The sequence below is a fragment of the Plectropomus leopardus genome, chromosome 14 (genome assembly GCF_008729295.1).
Source record: "Plectropomus leopardus isolate mb chromosome 14, YSFRI_Pleo_2.0, whole genome shotgun sequence".
Lineage (NCBI taxonomy): Eukaryota > Metazoa > Chordata > Actinopteri > Perciformes > Serranidae > Plectropomus > Plectropomus leopardus.
Genome location: NC_056476.1, coordinates 9,313,932 through 9,337,543, shown reverse-complemented (window position 1 = coordinate 9,337,543; position 23,612 = coordinate 9,313,932). Strand labels below are relative to the sequence as shown.

The 23,612-nt window shown below is 38.6% G+C and overlaps 1 protein-coding gene across 2 annotated transcripts in view; it reads left to right on the top strand.

Moving 5' to 3' along the window:
- Positions 1-1,203: 1,203 nt before the first annotated feature.
- pld1a (phospholipase D1a) overlaps positions 1,204-23,612 on the top strand; it is a 40,054-nt gene continuing 17,645 nt past the window's right edge. The window contains exons 1-8 of one of the 2 annotated variants that reach the window (XM_042500383.1): positions 1,204-1,322; positions 16,725-16,934; positions 17,821-17,987; positions 18,810-18,952; positions 20,131-20,242; positions 20,495-20,560; positions 22,149-22,207; positions 22,946-23,038. In XM_042500383.1, the coding sequence (XP_042356317.1) occupies positions 16,757-16,934; positions 17,821-17,987; positions 18,810-18,952; positions 20,131-20,242; positions 20,495-20,560; positions 22,149-22,207; positions 22,946-23,038 (818 nt within the window). In that variant the 5' untranslated portion in view covers positions 1,204-1,322; positions 16,725-16,756. Of the gene's footprint in view, positions 1,323-3,308; positions 3,472-16,724; positions 16,935-17,820; positions 17,988-18,809; positions 18,953-20,130; positions 20,243-20,494; positions 20,561-22,148; positions 22,208-22,945; positions 23,039-23,612 lie in introns of those variants that run through there. The other variant, XM_042500382.1, reaches the window with a different exon arrangement.

Here is a 23,612-nt window from a genome sequence, read left to right as displayed (position 1 = left end):
GTAAGTTGAGAAAAAGGATTTGAAATTTAAAGACTCTCAGCCAGATTGTATAGCATGTAAATATGTTGCAAATCTCTAACTTTTTTCATTTTATGATTATTTTTTTAATCATTATTATCATTGTCACTGACTATAAACAAACAACTTAAAAACATTCAGACTGCCTACTGCACTTAATGTTTGGATAATGTAAAAGGCATTAGGAATATGCAGTATATGCCCTATTACCAAACAAAGTTGTCTCCTGATATTGTTCTTAATCTTCAAGAGGATAGATTTGCAAATACAAATACAGTGAAGCAGCTGTTGACAAGGAAAATCGTAGCCCTTAGGCAACTTCTAACAATGTTAGAAAAAACTCAAAAATCATGCAAGTTAAAGTAAAATCTGAATTTACAGTAAGACAAAAAAATAATGAAAGTTAAAATATAGGGCCAAATATAAACAAATACATTATAATATTAGATGGCAAAAAAAGCAGTACTGTGTAGACAGTACTGACAATACAAATTAAATGAAAAGAAAACAGGAAAATGTATATGCATAATGACAAGTAATGAATATATATATACAGAGGTGTAAACAGCAAGTGGAAGTATAATAGGGTAAAGTGATACTTCCCTAAACTAAGCTACAGAAGTTAAATTTTAGTCGGACAAATGTGTCAGTGTGAAATTTCTTCAACATTTTGATTAGACATTTTCACCAGCTAGCCTTAACTAGCTGGGGATTCAGTCACTGTAGTAGTGCTTTTTACTTGCATTTATTTAAAATGCTCCTGAAAATTACTCACTTCTATAGCATACAGATGCTTATATGCTGAGGTAAGGGGTAAAAAAAATCAAATTCTAGTCTAAATTTTGACCAAACACTGCATTTTGGATTTGTAGCATTAGCCAGAAAAAAAATCATTATTGCCACTGAAAATCAGCTTTGAGAGAATATTACTGTGTAGTATTTTAAGACTAACTCACTAATAATTTACAACTCTCTGGAGACTTCACAGGTGAAGCCAATGAGCGATATCAACACAGCTGTGAATCCCCTCACAATTAAAGTGGTGTTGTGTTTCTGTTTTTACTGCACTGATGTAATCTGCATTCTGCAAATATTGTTATCTTTTTGCCCTTTGCACTGTTATTTACCTGCAGATACCATTATGTTTATTGCCACTGAATCATGAGAAGGACAGAGTGAACGAGAGAAATAAATAGAGGAAGAGGGAACGAGGGAGATCCCAATGCTGGAAGGAACACGAGCAGGACACTTGTCGGGACAGTAGCGTCTTTCACAGCTTCTGTGAGACTTTTTCATCACATCTGGTATGTATCTGGCTGCTGTCACATGATGTATGTCCAGATTTCACTGCATTTGTGTGTGTTTTTGCATGTGAGTGTATATTTAGCCTATTTTGATCTCCAAAAACAAACTGAACCGCAGACATCTGTGTTGTGTAGTTACATTTTTATGGGCCTGTGCTCATAACAGCTGCAGTAATGGTGATAATTGGCAAATAACGAGCTGAAATAACCATATTTACACAGACTAAATGGCAAAATTGGGCTGTTTTTGGGGCGACAGCAACAACAGTGAGTACTTTCCCTGCTGTATTGTAGTATTAGGGGAGATTTTTTGTGTTGATCTTTTTATGCCTGTGAAGTGAGTGTTGTGCCTATGAAACAGAGTCCCTACCATAGTTTATGTCTGTGATTGGCCTATTTATGATTTTATTGCTGTGTATTTTTTGTACATGTGATACATTCACTGCGTTTAGTCCTGTCTCGCTATAGTACATGATGTGCATGTGGTTCTGGAGTGCAGAGCTGGCCCCATTCATAAGCATTTGAAGCGGTTGCTTGGGGTCCCTGTGACCAGCAGAGGGTCCCCAAAAGCTCCTAAAATGTCCCACAAGCTGGGGGCCTAACACATGTTACACAAGGTGCGTAGGCTTTGCAAATTACTCAAGGCCCCTGCCTTCTGCTCGTATCAAAAGTTGTGCCAATGTTCGAAACTTGAAAGAGAGAGCAAAGATAACTAATCTTCTTGTGACAAAAAGAGAAAAAAAAACATAAGAGTGAAAATTAAAACAGCAATCACACTAAACTTCTTTGAGCTATTCTCTTTTTTCCCAGTTTTATGTTAGTAAATAACTAACATAACATCATTTGGGCTTAAAATAATATGTACTATATTAGTTCAGTGCAATGTTAAGTGACATCACGTGGCAATAGGGGGGCCCCCAAACAAGATCTGCCCAGTGCCCCCAAAAGTCTAATGCTGGCCCTGCTGGAGTGTGTCTGGTAAACATCTTAAAGTAGAGTTTTGGGTGTCAACTATGCTACCAGGGTGTGGTAGTAGAGCATGGGTTAAAGTCCCTGTCATAAGGACACACACACACACACACATTTAGCAACAAGTGTGTTTGGGCTGTGAGGAGTGCAGTACATCCCTTCATCCACAAGATGGAAGAAGAGATCAGGATGTGTTTGAGTGTTCATTCATTAGTGCCAGACTAATGAATGGTTTTGTACTACAAGTGTGGTATGAGGGTACTTTCTGTTATATGAGAGCTCTTTCAGCTGGAACACAAACATAGTATTTTTACACACATGTTTATGGGAACATACAAATAAACCCAAGTTCTTGCTGATTTTTTGTGCACCTGAAAAGCACAATCGTTGTCTTTTAACATCTTTTTTTTTTTTTACTATAATTGAAGTTTTTATTGATTTTGAATCGGTTGGTATATCACAGGTTAACCCTTTAAAACCTGAGCAAATTGAAAAAGAAGGCAGTTTAACCAGATATGACCTGAAAAATGGCAACAAGATAGTAAAAAATCAAATTAGGAAAAGTACTTGAAAATCTGCACATAAAAGAGAGGAAAGGAAAAATCAGAAATTTACAAAAAAAGCCCTTAAATAAAATAAAATGATAATTTTCTGTAACAATTTTAAGTATTTAAATACAATATTTATAAATATAGTTTCCAGATATTTATTTCGCTATTTTTTGGGGATAATTTTCTAATAATTCAAAAGTAAAAGAAAAACAGAGCGAGCAAGAGAAAGTAACAGAAAATTCTGTGATAACTTGCAGAACCGTATCAGTATTTTCTCCTCTGTGGACTCCTCCTATTTCACCAAAAGTCCACACATGTTTTTATCCAATGAGAGCTGCTGGTGGGAGGGACCTTTCACTGTGATTGGCTGGGAGTTTCACAGTCCCCTCCCTTCCTGAGGAGTTGGACTGAGTTCTCTGTTAGTTTTTCTCAGCAACACTTATTGAGTTCCAGAGCAGAAGGAGCAACAGGGCTGTCTGTCTGCTGCTGCTGCTGCTGCTGTACACCTCTTTGTCTGCTCAGCTGGAGTGTGTGTGGGTGTGTGTGTGTATTGGTAGTGCCAGTCCATTCAGTGAAGCCAAGTGGATTGATCAATCTAAAGCAGCATGTGGGCTCCACAAAAAGAGCAGGTTGGTAATGTCTCCCTCTCTGTTTGTCTCTGTGTCTGCTCTGTGCTATTTGCGTCCAAGGGCCGGGGGAGATATGCGTCTCTGTGACACTCCTTGGGTTTGGGTTGTCAGTGGGATCATGTAGAAGAATGTGCAGTATGTTTGAGTCAGTGTTTTCTGTGTGTTTGCATCAGGCTGAGTGCAGTTCTTGATGTTTTACTGTATATGACAAAGTACAGTTGTGTCTGTTTTGGATATGTGTTTGCAACAAGTAGTTTGTTACCTGTTGTCTCAAACTGCAGGTGTGTGTGTGTTGACCCGTTCTCACACCCCGTTGTGGAAGTTGGTTGCTGCAGCTGGAATGTCATGGGGAGACTGGAGATGTTTTCTCTCTCTGCTGCTCCCTCTTCTTCTGTTGTCTTTGCAACTGATACACATGATTCTGACCTCTGGCATTCAGTAGCCTTCCTTTTGCACCAGCAGGAGCATGACCTCCATACTTTACTCTGTTGTGGTGCCAGCATACAGTAAACTTTGTTTCTCCTGCCTCAGGCTTTAAAGTTGGTGCATGTGTGTTTAACTGTATCGACCCGTGCAGTGTGGTGCTATCTTGCTCCCCTGCTGATACATATCAATCATTAATGTGGACAGTGGGAGAATTTTACTCCACTTCCACCTACTGTTCTTAAAGTTATGTAACAGGAGTTATACCTTATTGCAATGTTCTTCTCAGGAAGGATTGGAAGGACTTAGCTTGGCTGGCAAATTTAGGATAAATTTATTCCAGATGTGGATCACAGTCTTGTGCAGTATGTTCGTGCCATATGGTGAACCCCTGTCTGAAACCCACAATCCCTGTTTTTAGTTTTCAACCATAGCCTAAAATATTCTAATTTGAGGATAAATGAAACATGATGTTTGGGAATGTACAATATTGTTTCTGCAGCTTTCTTTTTCAGTTTTCACCATAAAACTGTTCATAAAAGATAAGATAATCCTTCATTTCAAGGGAAAGGGTATTGGAAGCTTTCCTGCACAGACTGTGGGAGATAAAAGAGGTGTAGGAGATGCAAAAATAGAAAAGATTTTTCTACATGATGAAAAATGTTGCTGTGCCATTTGGCACTCATAATTAACACCTTGGTGCATCTGTGTATATAATTCTATTTTTGAATCGGAGTAGCTTATTTGTGGCCCGTGTACACGCTTGACTCGTATTGTGTGTTGTGGTTTCTCAGGTATTGAGGTCCCACACAATCACGTATAAAAGCATTGTTGAGCAATCTTTTAAAATATGTAATATGTTTACCTGTTATCATTAATGATATTTCGCCATGCAACGGAGGTAAACAGAATTTTGTTTATGGCGCTCACATGTAGGGCTGGGTGATACGGAGGAAATCAAGTATTTTGATTTTTTTTTTACGAAATACTGCAATATCAATATTGCAATTATAATCGTAGGCTTGAATATTGATGGTTTAAAAACTAAATTTACAATGAGATTTTTTTTTATAAATAATCATCAGTAATTTGGATTAATCACTAGGCAAATAATAGACCTAATCACAGTGTTTGTTGACAATTACTTCCAGGTAGGTTGCATCACATACATTAAATAAAATGGCGCTGAGCAAAAGCTGCATCAGTATGTTTTCAGGTTGTCCATCGCTCTGTCCCATTCTCATGAATTAGATATCTCAAGAACGCCTTGAGGGGATTTATTCAAATGTCCACTTCTACTCAAAAATGAATTGATTCTAATTTAGCGGTCAGAGGTAACTGTGACCTCACACTGCATATTTTTGGCCATAATTTGAAAATGTATACACTATAGCTACAATGACTAATGGTATTGCACCCTACATGCTAACAGAGTGCAGAGAGAGAGTTTAGGTGCAAGACTAAAAAGTGGCATTTCAAAAAATTGTCCTCTAGTGCCCCTAATACCAGACCAAAGAAAATGCTTTTGCTAAAGAGGTTGAAAATCTACAACCTACTATGAGAATGCGCTGCGCCACAAAAACCAATGAACACTTCTGCAAGTAGGTGACGAATGCGAACTCATCTATTTGACACAATGGTGGCCAACTGGTGATAAACAATCTGTATTACAGTTGAATAGCTAAAATATGTTTCTGAAAACATTTGAGGTAAGAAATATGTAACTCAGTAACATATTCTTGGTTTGTATTTGATCAGTGTTGCTTTGATTTGATGTTTAATCTCAGTATTTTCAGCCTCTGTTTTCATTCTGCATTAAGTAGTATGGCGGCTACTATATGTTCACATGCTATTACAGCTAAACAGGGCAATAAAATATGTTTCTGAAAACATTTTAGTTAATCTGGTAACATTATCTTTGTTTATATTCAGCTCTGCATCGTATTACCATTTAATTGGCGTTTGGTCTGAGACTGAGAGTCAGAGAGAAGGAGAGAGGGCTGAGTCTGTCTCAGCACTCCACTTCAATACTCTTTGAACCTGATTAGACTGAGTCTTCGCATGTGCTTCGCTGATCTGAATGCAAGTTGACAGCCGAGACGCATCCCCGTTCATACCTGTGCCTGTCATGCCTCTACACCTGAGCGTTTGTGTTCAAAAGCATTATCGCCCCGTGCACAATTATTCGTTTGTTGTGTCAACACAGCTGTCAGCAGAAATCAACTGGGCTCCTTCCAACGTGCAAAATGAAGGATGGTCACACAACGCTTTATCCAACTCATACAATGCGCAAGTTACATTAGCACACTGTCAGCAAAACAACCAACACGTCCTGCACTGATGACGTCGTCCTTGTTGGAGACACATCATGATGCATTAGTGTTTATACTACAAAACATATGTGGTCAAATGCGTCCCAGACCACCTCAGCAGGTGGTTTGAATGATTGGATCAGAAATGCGTCTCGGTGGCCGTACAGTCATGTTAAGATCACTTGAGATGCTTGTTGATGCCAGGTCTAAACTGGGTGTGTGAGTTCTTGGTGGCGGCATGGGTGGCGCGCAGTACGAAAATGTGGAAGTGCAGCTTGTAGTTCAGGAAAGGAGAGCCAGCAAAACTCGACGAATGACTCAAAACGTGTCATCCGGCAGAGTTTTGTGTTTTGTCCTGGGGAGATCGAGGCACTGGTTAGATTAGGGGAAGTTTACCACAGTTCATTTACAAACATTACCCACACTGTTATGATACAAAGCTGGTTGGAAGTCAGCAAAGTGTCCTTTTAAGTCAAGCGCCAAATTGTCTTTTAGGCTCTCTGTCCTGCTACTATCATCATGGCGAGTCACTTTAGTGGCCAGAGCACAAGTTCTGCTCCTCCAGCCTCTGACTTGGCTGCCCTGGTTGGCCTGAGTCAGGCTGAAAGAGAGAGAGAAAAACATTGGGAGCAGTTCCATCACTCCTTCAGTACAATGCTGCCTTGTGTTACCGCCGGCAGGACGCCACTCTGGCGATGATGACGATTGCGCCCTCTCTTTCTCTGGCATCTACTGTATGTCTTGCTTTCTCTGCCTCTGACTATCCCAGTCCCCCCATCCATGGTGTGAAGGATTAGATAATAGGCAGCTTTAGTGTGGGCAGAGAGAGAGAGGTGTCACAGACCTCTCTTCTCTCTCTCTTCCTCCCTCCATCTTCTCTATCTCTCTCCTTGTACCATCTGCGCCACGAGGAGCTTGGCACGGCACGATCTGTGAATGCCAAGCTCGATTTATGTTATCCTTATTGTGTGTGTGTGTGTGTGTGTGTGTGTGTGTGTGTGTGTGTGTGTGTGTGTGTGAGTGTAAGTCTATTATAGAGGATTGTTTACATGCTTGTATGGTATCTTTACAGTGATTTAAATCATCCACTGTTCGCCACCGTACTTTGTAAATGTCAAGCTTGTTATCACACATCCAGGAATAGATGATGCATCGCGCAAGTTAGCTATTTTTCCGAACGCTCAATGGGTAATCGGTGACAGCACCTCCGCTGGTATTGACATACTTTAGACGCTCAGCCCGCCTCCAGTGTTCTCTCCGATAACTTTACACTTTTCAAACATAATTTGTAGCAATGCAGAGAGGGGGGAAGTAGGAGTATCAGCTGCCATTTAAAATAGGCTGACATGCAAAGTTCAGTTTATGACTTTTTTTTTTTGGATGAAAGAAGAATCTTTGACAAATGTTATTTATACACCAAAACATATGCAAGCAACTGAGGATCGCTGATGAAAAAGTCTGGCTCAGAGATGATGAATAGCAGATGTGACAGTGTTAACAAGCGATGAAGCAAAACGCAGAATAAAGCAATTTCACTTTAACAAATAGGTGCTCCAAGATCCACACGTCCAAGAGGTGCTTACCAGGAGTCAAATTATCTGTTATCTATCTATTATTATAAAGTTGACCAGGTCATTAAAACTAGTTTAAAAAAAAACAACCACTAAGTAAAGCAGTTTTACATTACAAATTGGTGTTTGTCCGTTGCTGTTTGGCTCATTGGAGATGAGTCGCTAGCCCAGCACCTGCTAATGTGTACTTATGTCTTTTTCTCTGATAACTTAAGATCCAGACATTCAAGAGGTTACTACTGGTAGCTCAATTATCCGCAGAGGTCTCTTCTTTTCCAGAACAGACAGACTGTGTGATTTAAACCGAATAAAACAGTTTCATGAAAAAAACTGCAAACCACGGTTGCCGATGTGATGGTTATAAACTAAAAAACACATGCCTATTATATTCAATTTCTGCTAATATGTCCCCTAAATCCTACACACTGGAACTTTCAAGTGTAAAAGACTAGATTTTCAGCCAGTAATACTCTTATATCCAAAAAAAATCTTTATTAATCTTTAACAGGGAGAGGATAATTGGATGGCATAGAGAGAGCGAGAGTTGAATGTGGGTGTGACGTCTGAATTCCCCTTAAATGAGAAAATAATCTCTGTGCTGTCCACCTTACAGCCCCTTTCCAGGATGCCTTAAAACAGCAGAAGAGAATCATTTGCTTTAGCCTTTTGGAAATAAAAACTTTCTCCACCCAGCTCTGAGCGAGGAGGACAGCACCGCTGTTTCTCTGCTGAATTTAGGGTTTTTAGGGTTTAGTTGAGGTTTCTTGCAGTGAGCACGACTCAGCAGCAGCCCCAGCACAGCTCATTCCCACCTCTCAGACTAGATCAGATTACTGGCACACCACCATCACGTTGCCTGCTTTTGTGTCAGATAAAAGAGAAAAGACAAGAATGTGTGATTGTTTTACGTGTGGACCAATGGCAGAGGCTTCCCACACAGATCACTGAAGTTTGGCAGTGAATCAGACTTTTGGCTGCAAGACACACAACTTCCTGACTAAACTTTATTTTGGACAACAGCTAAGCAACTGATAGAGGATGCAGATTTGTTTTTACTTGCAGTAGATAATGGCAAGGGTGACCTTGTCTTCATTCCCATTTGTCCCCTCTCGGGTCCTTGCACTGCTCGAAAAACAGGGCTACCAACAGCTCTCAAAACAGAATCTACAGCATGACTTCTTTTCTTTCAAAACCTCGGTGGGAAATGTTTTGTTGTAATAAATCTCAGGGGAGAACATGGAACAAAATTACAGACTGTAAATGCAGTATGGCCCCATGTGGGGAACACAAAGAGCAAAAACAAACTCACCTCGCTGTGCATCTTCCTCCAGTTATCTCAGAGACATGCATTGATAAACAACTATGGCAAAATGAATCCGGTGTATGTTGAATATAGTATTGATTGTGTTGTAACTTACAGGAATTTTTGGTACAACTTCCTATTAAGCCCACTTTATGAGTTGCAACTTCTTACTTTATTTTGGATGATAAATCATTAACTTTTCATCGATCACAGATTTCTCACTTTACAATAGGCCAACAGCAAGATATTGTACTAAGTGATCCGTTATTAAAAATGTTAAGAAGCACGGGCGGCTCATGAGACAATGGGCCCCTTCACTTTCTGGTGGTTTTGCCTCCTTCTTTGTTGTTGTTTTGCATCCTTTTGTCATTTTGTTCTTTTTTTTTGTGTTTGTGTCTCTTTTAGGTCATTATGTCTTTGTTCATTATTTTGTATCTCTTTGTAATTGTTTTGCCCATTTTGTAATTATTTTATGTCTCTTTGCAAATACAAATAAAAATAGTTCAGTGTAGGGTTACTATACTGAACTATTTTTTAGTTGGGAGCAAAAACTTCCTGAAATCTTAGGTGGTTGTTTGGGAAAAAGCACAGAAAATAATCAAATAAAAAGTGATAATTCGCCCTATAAAACTAGGAATGGTCACATTTGCACCTCAGTTTTTGTTTGAATTGTTAATTAGAGAGCTTTAGAGGTGCTAGTAGGTGGATTTTGTTACTGCTGGATAATATTTCCCAAAGGTTTTTTCAGTCTTGTGCTAAGCTAAGCTAACGGGCTGCTGTCCAGCCATGAGAGTCTGTCAGAGACATTTTTCACAACCTAGTAATCCACTGTTAGTTCGCATAATTGACTCTATAGTGCATTCATTTATTAATAATTGATTATATTGATATAAACTTTATTAAGGTGGGCCTTGATAAAAAATAATGGTACCAAATTTGTACTGTTCCTCAGTAGGATGTTCTTCAATCCCAAAAGCTTTGCTCTAGATTTGAGTTAAACATCACCTTCTCAGTAATGGATTTGGTCTTTTTGGAATTTATCAAGTTGGTCCCTGCATGAAAAATGTGGCAATATGCTTTTAATGGCTCTGTTGGGCAGGGTGAGAGACTAAATTTCCCTCGTGTCGCATGTTGAAAAGATTGACGAGTTCCCACTTTGCTTTTATGGCGCCTCATTTTTTACCTCTCTGTCAAGCTCTGCTAAACCTCCACAGTTCTTCTCCCACTCAGCGTTCTCTCGTTTCTTCTTCTACGTGTTGATTCCAACTAATTGACATTTAAGAGGGATGCTTGCACATGAAGAGAGAGGCGGACACTCTGAGCTGCTCCTGTTGATATTTATATACAAGCGGCTCACTGGCTGTTGAGGCTATCGCCATGACAACAGGACAGGAAGCAGGAAGTAGGCAGTGTTCCTTTGGAATGGAGACGAGAGATAACTTCTGCAAACCCCTCGTCCCAATGCGTTCGCATCATCTCTGCGCTCTCCTGTCAGATTGCAGACTGAAGACACGGATGATATAATGACTGGCGCTTTTGCATTTGCATGTACATGTTAGTCATCCGACTCTACGCATGCAGACATTCACACCACATGCAGCATACCAGGTCCCTCTGCAGTTGTGTGGGTCAAGCCAGTGGATATTCTTAGAACAGCAGGAAGATAACTGCACTGTCAGAAATACTTCTGCTGGAATCTAAGACTGCATGCACACCACACAAACATTCACCCTATGTTGTTTTTAATGATCATAATGCATCCTGTATGTCTAGCTAGACCAAATCATATTCATTTTCGATGATTCAAACAAATTACTAACTTTTTGTTCAGGACAATTTGATATACATTTTTCTGCACTCTCTTTTATCCAGGATTCAATTTTACTGGTAAATTAACAAATTTGAAACTGTTTTTTTTAAAGAGTTTTTATATATATATAAAAAAACACAGATTGTTGATGTTAATGACCATGATTTACAATCAGCAATTGACCCTATTTATGAGAATAATTCCTGTAAAATGATCAGAATTATTACTCGAATTGTTCACAGATATCTTTATTCAGTAAAAACACAGAATGAGAAAATGATTTGATGAATGAAGAGACTAAATGGCTTCACAGGGGAAGCAGGAAACAAGCGTAGTCACACTGAAAAGCAACTGGTGGATGGTGTCGACTCTTGTGACTGTGTGAGCGTGTTGGATCTTGTTCAGTGGAGTGGGAATCTTTACTGTCAAGCTGTTATCTGCTGGTGGATGTGCTCACGTGTTATTTACTTGTCACGAACATTTTCAGCTCCAAATAGAGGAATCTGGCACTTTGAAAGAAGACAACTGCAATGTATCTGTCTCACACCTGATGAGGCTGTATTCTTAGTCAGAGTTACGTAGAGTCTTATTAATGTTAATGTCAGTGTTGAATTAAGACATAGTAGGCGTCTTTTATTCTTAAACGTAAACCTTTGTAAGTTTTGGAGTGTTTTATTTTGCCTCCACTGACTTTAAAGAAAAATTGACTTTGTTTTTTTGTCTCTGTGTTTGCGTGAGTGTTTGTGTGTTGTTCCCCTACTTACCTGCTTCAGAGAAAATAGCCCTGAAATCTGATGAATCATGAAAAACCTCATTCCTTGGTGCAGCCCCTCCCTGTTTACCCTAGAGAAATGACACATTTTCTGTTTGCTGTTGTTCATTACACAAGTGGCAATGACTTCATGACTGACTCATCACAATACTTTTGAATGTTATGTCTCAAGGCTGCGTAAATGCGTTTTAGGCCATGTTTCCAGTGAATGTTTTTGTTTCTTGTCCAGAGATGGGGGTTTATTGATCAGTGACTGCTCTCTGTCTGCTTTTATTAGCTTGCTGTTAGATGTTGACATTTTTAATGGCATACTTCTGCTCATCTTTTTTTATATCAATGCATACTTTTTGGATCACTGTGTAATGTGAGCTCATTACATCCCAACTGAGTAAATTTGCAACATGGTGTGAGAAACAATCATTTTTATGTCTCAAGGTAATGTTTTTGGGTTGTCCGTCCGTCTGTCTGTCCCATGCTCATGAACATGATATCAAAGCAATTTCTTCATATTTGGCACGAATGTCTCACTTGGCCTTAACAGTAAACTGATGAGATTCTGGAGGTCAAAGGTGGTCAAAGGTCACTGACCTGTCTGTCTTATTCTTGTGAATTAGATATATATGTTAAGAACAACTTGAGGGGATATCGTCCAAGTTAGCACAAACGTCCACTTGGCCATAACGATGAACTAATTTGATTTTGATGGTCAAAGGTCAAGGTCATAGTAATTTAGTCCATCTCATTCATGTGTACGCAGTATCTCAATGGCATAATGACAGAATTTCTTCCAATGTGGCACAAATGTCCATTTGGACAGAACAATGAACTGATTAAACTTGGTGGTCAAAAGTCAAGGTCACTGTGACTTTGCATTAGTCTCATTTTTGTAAACACAATATCTCAAGAACAACTTAAGGGAATTTCTTCAAATTTGGTATGAACATCTACTTGGACTCAATGATAACCTGATTAGAATTTGGTGTTCAAAGATCAAAGTCGCTTGAGCTAAAAAAAAGAAAAAACGTTTTTGGCCATAACTCAGGAATTCATATGCTAATTGTGATAAAACTTCCTACACATATTTATCAGGATAAAATAATGAAAATATGACATTTTATATCCAAAAGATCAAAGGTCAACTTCACTGCGACATCAGAAAGTTCTGAAAAAACTATTCTTTTGACCACTACTCAGCTTTATAGGTCAGGAACAGAAGGGGAGATATTTGGTCAGATATTGAATTGGTGACAATAATCTTGGTTGTCCACCCTGAAACTGTACTGATTGCATTGATCTTCTGTGCTGCCAGGTTGAAGATATATGTGAAGCATCCATGTTGTAGAATTTGTAGCTTGGATTTATTGCATGAAACTGCAACTTTACTGGTTTGCGGAGGCATTTATAATCTTCACTGTGTTAGTACTGACTTCAAAATACAGTTGACGGCATTTTTGTCAAATCAGTGAAGAAAAATAGGGTATTCAACATGATAGAGCAGAGAAACATATTCCGCAGTGGTGTACAGCTGTAAGGGAATGCATAAAACACCCCAATCCTACTAAAACTGTCCTTTAATGAAATCTCTCATCAAAATTTTTCTGCTGAGTCAACTGCTCTCTTTCTCTGCTTTCCTTTCCTCCCCTCTCCTCCTGAGTCTTTTCTACTTTGTCTGCACACAGAAGGAGGTTTGTTTAATGGGCCACATGTGAACTGTGTAGTCTTGGATGACTAAGCATCCTGCTTGGTTGTATTTTATGTGTATGGCTCTTTCTTTTGGGTGTTTTTTTTCTTCTTCACATTATCCTGCACTTGAAAAATGTAAGATTTATTGTAGCTGCAGAGCTGTTATTCTCCACACCCTGCCTGTATCCTGCCGTAGTAATACAAGATTTTACAGATGGCTGCTTTTTGGACTAAATTGAAGTTGGAGCAGTAGTGTAGCAAGCACATGAGAAGGGTAATTTTCCTAACGTGTTTAACAGGTTTTTGGCCTCTCATAATATGTTTATTATACTAAATTAAACCCGTGTCCTCAGTGGTGTGTGAAGCAGTGAGGTAATGGTGAAACTAAAACAGAGAACTGAGCACAGTTTGTCCATATGCTTTTGCTCAAAGTAAACACCTACTACACACGACGAGATGTCGCCGGCTTTGTTAACAGTGATATATAATGTAAACATTTGTCAATATGGCAGCTTACTGTGTGACATTTGTCTATAGATGCAGTATTTTGACTATATGAGAACTAAACTTTGCATACTGTGTTTCATCTTTGTGTCATGCATGAGCAATAGTGGCATGTTTATGTAGCATGACTGCACAGGTTTAAGTGCATGTCATTTATAAAATTCACACAGGTGTGTATCAGTGACTGTGTGCATGTGTGTGTGTGAGATCCTCAGCTTTGTCAGGTCTTGCTCTGTATGGTATCTTACGCACAAAATTGCATCACCAATTTCCACTCCTATGGGTGTAGCCGGTCATGTCATTTCCAAACACAGAATTAAGGAGATACCAAACTACAAAGTAATGTTTGGTCAGACTGTCACAATCTAGATTTTTTTAAACCTCAACCTCCGAGCGGAGACTTCAGTGTGTATAATAATGTGTGTGTGGTGTGTGTGGTATGCATTATGTCATGTTTGACATAATTTTGTCAATTTATGCGTTTTTGTAATTCTGTAGTTTACAGCAACACCTTCCCTTTATTCAGAATGATTTTGTCTTCTATAGTGTATCAAAATGCAGATAATTTTTAATCTCAAAAATAAAAATAAATTTTAATTAACCCTGTCAATAATGCTGAACATGTACATGGTAAAAATGAAGAAGAACGCACACAGAAACAAAGAACATGTTAGGAGTTTAAATGAAAGGGGCTCCTTTAGGTTCAAAGAACCCATGATGAGACAGTAAATAAGAGTTGCAAGTAATTTATTGTAAATATTACATTACTGGCACAAAACAAAATGATTTATATTGCAACACATTTTCCTGTAAAATTACACTAAACTACTGGTCCTCTGAGGCTCCGGAGGAAGAAGTCCTCAGGTGGAGTCCTGCAATGTCATATGGGACCCCTGGGCTAATTCTCTTTGAACCAATCGTTAAAAAAAATCTTTTTGTTTGTATTTTTACTGAACTCCAGGATCATATTGGCACGGTAGTTGAAAAAAACATCTTATAAGACTGATGAAGAGAACAGTGTGCAACTGTTGAAAATCAGAACAATACACCGTTTTGTGTTGTGACCTGAAAGTGAAAGACTAGGTCAAATTAAGCAGCTACAACAGACTGAATTTTTACTCACTATCTCATGAAGAAGTGACAAAAATATTTATTTGCAGTATGTGAGTACATAATAGGTCATTAAACTCATGATAACAGATGAATGTACGGTATGATTTGGATGGGGAGGAGCTGATTCATTCAGTGTGTGTGTCTGTAATGAACAACTGAAGTCAGACGGAGAGTTAGTTTGTCATTAACTGGATTTAAGTAGTTAAGTTCTGAGGAATGTCTCTGAAGTCAGGCCACAGGAGTGGTGAATGATATTGTTAAAACAGGTACAGTTTCCCAAAAAAATGAATTAACACCTCGTTTGTGCTGCAGTGGAAGGATGGGTTGGGGCGAGCAAATGTGTGTGACTTCAGTAAATCATTCACTGAATCACTGAACTACTGGAGTTTTAGATTCAGTCATATTTGCTACAAAAACACAAAAAAGAATGCATCCACTTCTGTCTCACTGAGACAGCAGCTCAATGTCAGGCCACAGTGTCACCACAGTTTAGGGAGCTCCCTGTGTGAGGACATTTCCAAAACTCCTCAGCTGTCCAACTTCAAACTTCAAATCACTTATCTACTGCAATTTTCTGGTCCCTCTGACCTTCAACATAGTGACCTAGTATATTCCACAGACTACATGGATAATTATCGAAACAAATATTTTAAGCACTAAAGGAGACAAAACATAAAAAGATGCAAATATATATTACCTTTTTAAATATTACAATCAATGGCTTTGCAGAATATCACTGACAGAATACTGAATAAATTTAAGTAGTGTGTTACTCCAGGGATACTGATCAACACAATAGTTTGTCTTTTAGGGCACAATAAGAACATGGAGAAGGCACATGGAGAAAAATAACAAATGTAGGTGCCTCCCAACAAGGTCAACAGATGACTGATGATGGTTGTATTGGTATGAACATGATATGACTCATATTTCTGCTTTTGCTGTAACCAGATCTCAGCTGGGAGGTTTGTCACCAGACTTCTGTTCAGCCACTCATTTCTGTCACCGGATTTGTTGACTTTTTTCATTCTTGTGTTCTGAGTGATGTTCACATGTGACCTTGAAACCTGTTCCAGTTGTGACTACAGAACATGTGTCTGCTTATTAAAGAGCCTGCATACTTGTGGTCCTCGTATGACTTCTATAATAGCCCATCAGGGTCTTGTGTAACCAGTAATGATCAGTATACGATGGAAGGTTAAAAGTTAAGTGACATCTCTCTGTGGGAGTGTGTGTACACTCAGAAATCAGTAATGCTGTATAGCGCAACGCATTGACGTACGTATAAACCCACACACTCTCAAATTCCCATTACTTCCACAGCATCAGTTGTTTCAGGTTTCAGTACTAATGGATTACATTTAATTAGGATTACATAATCAGGTTACAAAAAGTACATAAATGCAATCAGCCAAGATTACATTTGATTAAAAAAATGCAATTAAATTAAAGTTGCATAGTCAAGGATAATTTGATTTGATTTTTTATCACGTCTTTTATGCTACTCTGATTTAACAAACCATGAATGCAGAATATGCAGAATGTATTTTCACTGAAACAGTTTCAGGATGTTTAAAGAGATTTTTCAGATTAGATTATATGTTTTTTGTAATCAAATGGTTTACGTTACTTATTATAAAATAAATTGCAAAGTAATTTGTATTCAGTATCCGACCACATTTCAAAGCACAACCCTAGATGTTTTCTTTTTTTTTTTTTTTTTAATTTTTTAAATGATGATATCTCATTTCTTCTCTTTTAGGCTCGCCCTGCTCTTGGGGCTAACTGCTGAGCATGCTGGGTAAAGCTCCGCCTACTACCAGTAGCCTCAACCTGGTGAACTCTGAGGACACCACAGCGGCCCCGGACGCACACGACGGTATCACCATGGCCGACCTCGTGGAGAGCCTGGATACCAGAGAGCTGGACATAGGGGAGGGAGAGGAGAACGACTACGATGGAAACTACTTAGGTACAAAGCTTTTAAAGGCCAATTAAAACTAAACAAAGCGGTCACTTATTTCACTGATAAATAGTAAAGCTAATGATATTATCTTAAAAAAAAAAGAACACAATAATATTGCAACTTAAACTTAATAACAGTGCAGTCCAAAAAGTGCATATTATTGCTTCAAGATCATGCAGGGACATAAACACTGCAAAAGCAAAGCATGTTAAAAGGCCAAATAATACCAAGAACAGGGCAATAAAATAGCTGTTCTGGAAAAAAAACTCACACAACTTTAATATAAAGTGTGTTTTTTACAAACTTGGCATGTTCCTGAGTAACTTGTGGTCCATCAGAATGGACTGGCAACCCATTTTTGGACTGGGACCCACCAGTTGGGAACAATTGCTATAGGAATTACACTTCCAGCACACTGAACTTGCCAGACTATGAAACAGATTCGTCATTCATAAGCAATATTTTTATGAGCATACAAGCCCAAATCAATAAGCCTGTGACTGTCCTCTTAGGGCTGTGCCCAGGGTTTCTGGGAAATGTAGATAAAGTGAGGGTTTGTAGGACCAGCTAGGCTCAGGGACAGTGAGTCCATATCATACTCCAGTATGGGAAAAATTGACAAAATTGAATTACAAAAGGAAATGCTTCAGCTGGTGAGCCTTCAAACAGGTATCTAACGATGCAGGAGTATGCAGGTAAATGTTTCCTTTACATAATTTAAATCTCACAAACTTTACCGGAGCACAAACAGAAACATTTGACCTAACACTGCAAAGTAAAAATCTTGAACAAAGGCCGAGTTTTTCGGTGATGCAGCCTACTCGCTCCTAAGCAGCCTGCAAAACTCCTACATGAAAAAAACGCTAACCACCCACCTCTGTCTTCCTCCTAGGGGACTGTCGTATCCCATTTTCAGCTGTTTATGCCACAGTGGGCTTCAAGGAAACCAACGCTAAGGTCTACCTTCCCACTGTTCCCATTACTGCCCGCATACTGGAGGTGGAGAGATTCACCACACAAGACCGCTTCAACCTGTCGCACCAAAGGAGCGTCAACAAGGTACTGAAAACCATGTCTATGACATTATTTTCATCAGATTGAGGTGTTGTTTCTATCTTTCCTTGCATTTCTTACCATTGGTTGTTTATTATTATGGGAAAATTAGGGATCTGATGTTGTGAGTTGCTCAGGATAAAAGCATCAACTAAATCTCTTTGATTTTGTTATAAATCAACATAATTATTGTTTGCAGCAAATTCTTAATGTACTTGAATTTAAATTTTTACTTCTAGAATAACCATTTCTAATGCAACTAAAATAACTCTAACCCTAATGTTTACCCTTAACCTCTTGAAACCTGGATCGTCTTCAGTTTCCTTGTACTGCGATGACATGCCTTTATAATTAATTTAACCCTGGAAACATAAGCAAATTGTTTAGATTTTTTTTTTTTTAAAACCTGAGGAAAAAGACAACATGCCAAGAAATTTCTTGCAAATTGCAAGAAATGGGTAAACGATTACAAGAAAATGACCTGAAAATTATTTTTTTTTTTCAATTAAAAATTCTTTTTTTTTTCAAACTTTTCATACTTTTACTTTATTTTACTTTTTTTTGCTAATTTTCAAGTATTTTCTTGTTTTTTTTTTTTTTTTAAATACTATATTTCCCGCTAGTTTTTAGGTCATGTCTTGTTCAGATGCTCATTGCTTTCTTTCCATGATTTTGAAAGAAGTCAAACCAATTTGCTCATGTTTTTAAGGGTTAATATACATTAAGCTCATCATATCTCATATCATATGTGTGTGTGTGTGTGTGTGTGTGTGTGTGTGTGTGTGTGTGTGTGTGCGCGCGCGCGCGCGCGCGTGTGCGTGTGTGTAGTCTCTGCCGGCAGTGTTTAAGATTGAGCTGAAGCACGGTGAGTTTACCTGGGTGGTAAAGAGGAAAGAGAAACATTTCATGGAGCTGCACAGAGAGCTGAGGACGTACAAGACCTTCATGAGGATACCACTGCCGTCACGCAGGTTGGTGCCTACACACACACACACACACACACACACACGCACGCACGCACGCACGCACACACACACACACACACACACACAGTTATACTCCCACAAGTGCATCAACCATTGTGCAACCAAAACAGGAAAAGGATGGCACTTTTTCTCTCCCGGTAGTGATTAGTAGTTACCAAAGAGTATCAGTGTAAGTTCTTTGCAGTTGCTTTCTCCAGTAGCATAAAGGGGCGGATGGTGGAACAACTGCAGTAACTGTGGAAACTGTGGTTGTTGCTTGGCACTGAGGAAACTGGAAAACGATTTCCGCTAACAACAGAGATAAAAAGTTGTCTGTTTTGACTTAAATTAACAAAATTTTGAGGTGTTTTGGACAAAGCCAGACCAGCCGTTTCCTCCTGCTTCAGGTCTTTGTGCTTTAAGCTAAGACAATCTAAACAAAGTGGTATCAATCTTTTCATCTGAATCTTAGCAAACATTTTTGCCAGCATGTCAAATTGTTCCTCTCAGTGTATTGATCGGCTACTCTAATAATTAAAGCATCATTTGCATACAGTGCTCTGACAATTCAACTCCCTTCCTGTGTTTTCCTCTTTTTATTATGCCTCTGTCTCTTTCACTCCTTCCCTCTGTCTCTCTTTCTCTCTCTGGTGATACTGAAAACAAAGGAATGTTGCCCTTGGATTTTAATAGGATTTACTTTTGCCCTACTCCCTATTTCTCTCTCCCCGACTTAAATTTGTCAAAGGAAGAGGCGCATGATGGAGTTTCACAATTGCTTTTGTAGCTGTTATTTTACCTTAAAAATAACAAGCCTCCTTGTTTTCAAGTCATCAAATGTCCTTTTTGCTGTTCTGTATTCCTGGTTGATGTAATGCAACAGTGAGTCAACCTGCAACCTGTCAATTTATTCAAGCTTTTATATTTGCTTTTCGTAACAACTGCTTGCGGGAAGACACACAAGAAATTATGTTTTAATTTCAGAGAAGAGGCTGAAAGCCAGCTTAGCTTTGGGCATCCATGTAACAGAAAGGGCCATTACCCAAAAGTTGTCTCTGCTTAAAGTTTGTCCTCAAATTTGGCTTACAAAGAATGAACACTGTGTGATTTGACAAGATTTACTTGGAAAAACATCTTCAGATAGCTTTGGACTTTTAAATTTGACATCTCCGTCTCTGTCTCAGCCACACAGTGAGGAGGAGGACAGTGAGGAAGAGCGAGGTGAGGGAGATGCCCTCGCTGCCTAGGGGAGGAGGGGACGAGCTGGTGCGAGATGAACAGGTCTCCAGCAGGAGGGTACGTCTCAACAGTGTACCCTGCAGCCTTTTTGCCTGCTTTTGAAAAATTCACTCTTTTCATATCTTAACTTAATGACAAGGAGCTCTCTTAGCACTCGCTTGTTGCCATGGCACTTAACTCCTTGCCAGCACTTGTATTCTTCAAAACCCTCTCTGACTGTGTGTGTGTGTGCATGTATATAATTATATGCTTGGATTTTGTCATTAAAATACTCACAGTGGCCAAAATGCAGTGTATGTGTTTCTACAGAGACAATTAGAAGACTATTTGAACAAGCTGCTGAAGATGGCAATGTACCGCAAATATCACCATACTGTGAGTAATCATACTAAGCACCGCAAGCCGTGACATAACTACATAATGACTGACTACATAGAAGTTTGCATTCATAATAATTGTGTGTGTATGAAAAATTTCTCCACATTTGAGCCAAATGTATCCTGTCAGCTAGTGTAGCTGCACTGCAAAGGTAAATACAGAGTGTTTTTCAGCATTTTATTGAGCTCTATCCTGATGAGTGTTGACACAGATGATTAATGTGTTTACCCATAGCACCGTGTCTGCTTTATGTTGACACACTCAACAAATTTAGGTATATGACAGCTCCTTATTTAAGCCAACAAAAGGCCTCAAGTCTGTTAAATGCCTTAAAGACAAATACTGTGTACATTGTGCAATTAGGAATGTTGGGACCATGTTATTGTAGATTGTGATAAAAAATACAAAAAAAACCCCACCTTACTGGGATAATTATCAATATTGTGCAATTGTGAATATTGGCCACTAACAATAAAAGAGACTGCAACAACAGGCTATGCATGTACCAACCTCAAAAAACAGCACATGATTTTTTCAAGTATTGGCATATTTTACATAAAAAGATATGATGCCATTTCAAATAGTTAAAAGCATGGCTTTAACTATTGTTTGATTGTTTATTTTCACTGAAAAAGGTTGCTCACCTGAACAAGTCCTATCTGTGATGCAATAAAAATATTTGTTTCTTGACCAGGGCTGGGCGGCATGCCGATATTTTATCGACATCGTGATATGAGACTAGATATTATCTTAGATTTAGGATATTGTAATATCGTAAGTGTTGTCTTTAGCCAGTTTTAAAGGCTAGGAAATAATTTTCTGAACTTACCACACTGTTGTAGCTGTTCTATTATGAGCCTTTACTGATGATTATTTATCAAAAATCTAATAGTGTAAATATTTTGTGAAAGCACCAAAAGCCAACCATACAATATTATTGCGATGATGAGGCATTTAGTCAAAAATGTTTTGATATTTGATTTTCTCCATATTGCTTAATCATATTCTTTGAAAAACTTAAGGCTAAGTGAGTCCAGTATGTTTTAGTGCCTTTTTAAGAGCTTTAAGCATATTTGGTGATTATCGGGATAACATCTTGTATTTCAGTCATTTGGCCAGGATAATGTTAATGTTTCTTTTTTTTTTCAGTAAATTACATGTTAAAAAAACACTGATCTGATTTAATGTAATATGGCAATATGGTACAATATCTAGAACGTGACTTATTATCTGTACCATTTAAACCAGTAACATACAGTATGTACTCTTTAGCATAATAAACTTACCTTTAGCCTTACTTACTTAAACTTAATGGTGGAATAAGCCTTAAAACACACCACTGGTAGGTTTAGCCTCAGTATTTTTCCTGTTATGTGCTGACATATTAAATATTAATGTCTGAGGTGAGAACACATGTTGAGATCATTTAGGATGAGTCACATTGCCTCCAGGTGGATGGTGTGTGTGGATGCACTGTAACAGCTGCCTGTTCAGTCACATGTTGATATGTACAGTACAGTGTGTATTACTTTATTTTTTTCCACTGTGTGAAGCCTCTTGTTTTTCTCTTCCTGTCTATTCTCAGATGGAGTTCATTGACATCAGCCAGCTGTCCTTCATTCATGACTTGGGGCCAAAAGGACTGTGAGTATTTTCTCCTCTTTAAATCCCTCCATTCTCCCATCTGTATAAACAGTTCTTGTGTCAGGTGGATGAGCACTGAAAAGTTCACAGTGGAGTGAAACACTTGAGCTGAAATCCAGAGGATATGGATGAAAATCCCATGTCTCTTTCTTTAAAGTTTCAGTGTATAGGATTTAGGGGGATATACTGGCGGAAATGGAAGATAATATCCAGTTTAAATCACCACGTTTGAAGCGACGTCTGCTGATAATTTAGCTCCTGGTAAAAACTCCTGAACATCTGGATCTTAAGAAAAAAGATGAGCTAGTGGCCGGTCTCCGACATGCTGAACCGTGTCAGAAAAACACAGATTTTGTTAATGTGAAAGTTTTTTTTACCGGTTTAAATGATCTGGTCCGTTTGTTTTGGAGAGGCGGGGATGTCTGTGGATAAATCAGCTCCCATTAGCAGCTTCCTGAATGTCTGGATCTTAAGTTTTATTAGAAGAAAGTAAAGTGCAGGCGATGAATTAGCAGCCCGACATATGTAGGAGAAACACTTACTTGTACTGTGAAACTGCCATATTTACTGCTTTTATTGGTTTTAATCAATGAGTCTGTTTGTTTTGGAGAGGAAGAGACCTCGGAGGATAATTTGTCTCCCTGTAAAAACCTCCTGAACAATGAACACTAAAGGAAATCTAACTGAGAGAAGTTTCAGCTGGTTGCAATCTGCAATCATCACCGCTGTCTCTTCCAGGGAGGGGATGATCTATAAGCGCTCAGGCGGACATCGTATCCCTGGCATGAACTGCTGTGGTCACAGCCAGGCCTGCTACCGCTGGTCCAAACGGTATGTGATTATTTTCTGTCCTCGTGTGTTGCTCTCTCTGTCTCTGCAGTTTTTCATGTCTATCACTGTTTTCTGCTGTCCTTCCCATTGTTGTTAGTGCCTTATTCACATCATGTTGCTCATCCTGACTGTTTTTTCTTCATATAAACAAGCAAATAATTAATATAGTGACTCTCTTGCCATTTTAAATTTACTACAGTGTATAAGTGTGATTAAAAAAATAAGACAAATGAGCAGCATTTGAATTTCCCTTCTTTTAAATTTCTCTTTTGAAATGGAAAACTTGTCTAAAATGTAGGTGTGACAAAAGCTGCGTACAAAAGAAACTAGAGACTCAGACTCAGATCTCTGGCAGGAAGCTGTCAGAGTGGGTGTTAAAACACAGTGACCACTCATTGCATATTTAAAAACACAGTCATTTTAATATCTTTATAAGTGTGAGTTTTGGCTATCATATGATTGTTTGTAGTTTGCTGACAAAATCTTAGTAGCATCTTCGGCCCAGCTGTATTGGCACATGCTTGCCTCCTTCTTCGTCTGTTTGTCTGTTTCTTTCTCTTTATCTCAGCCAAAT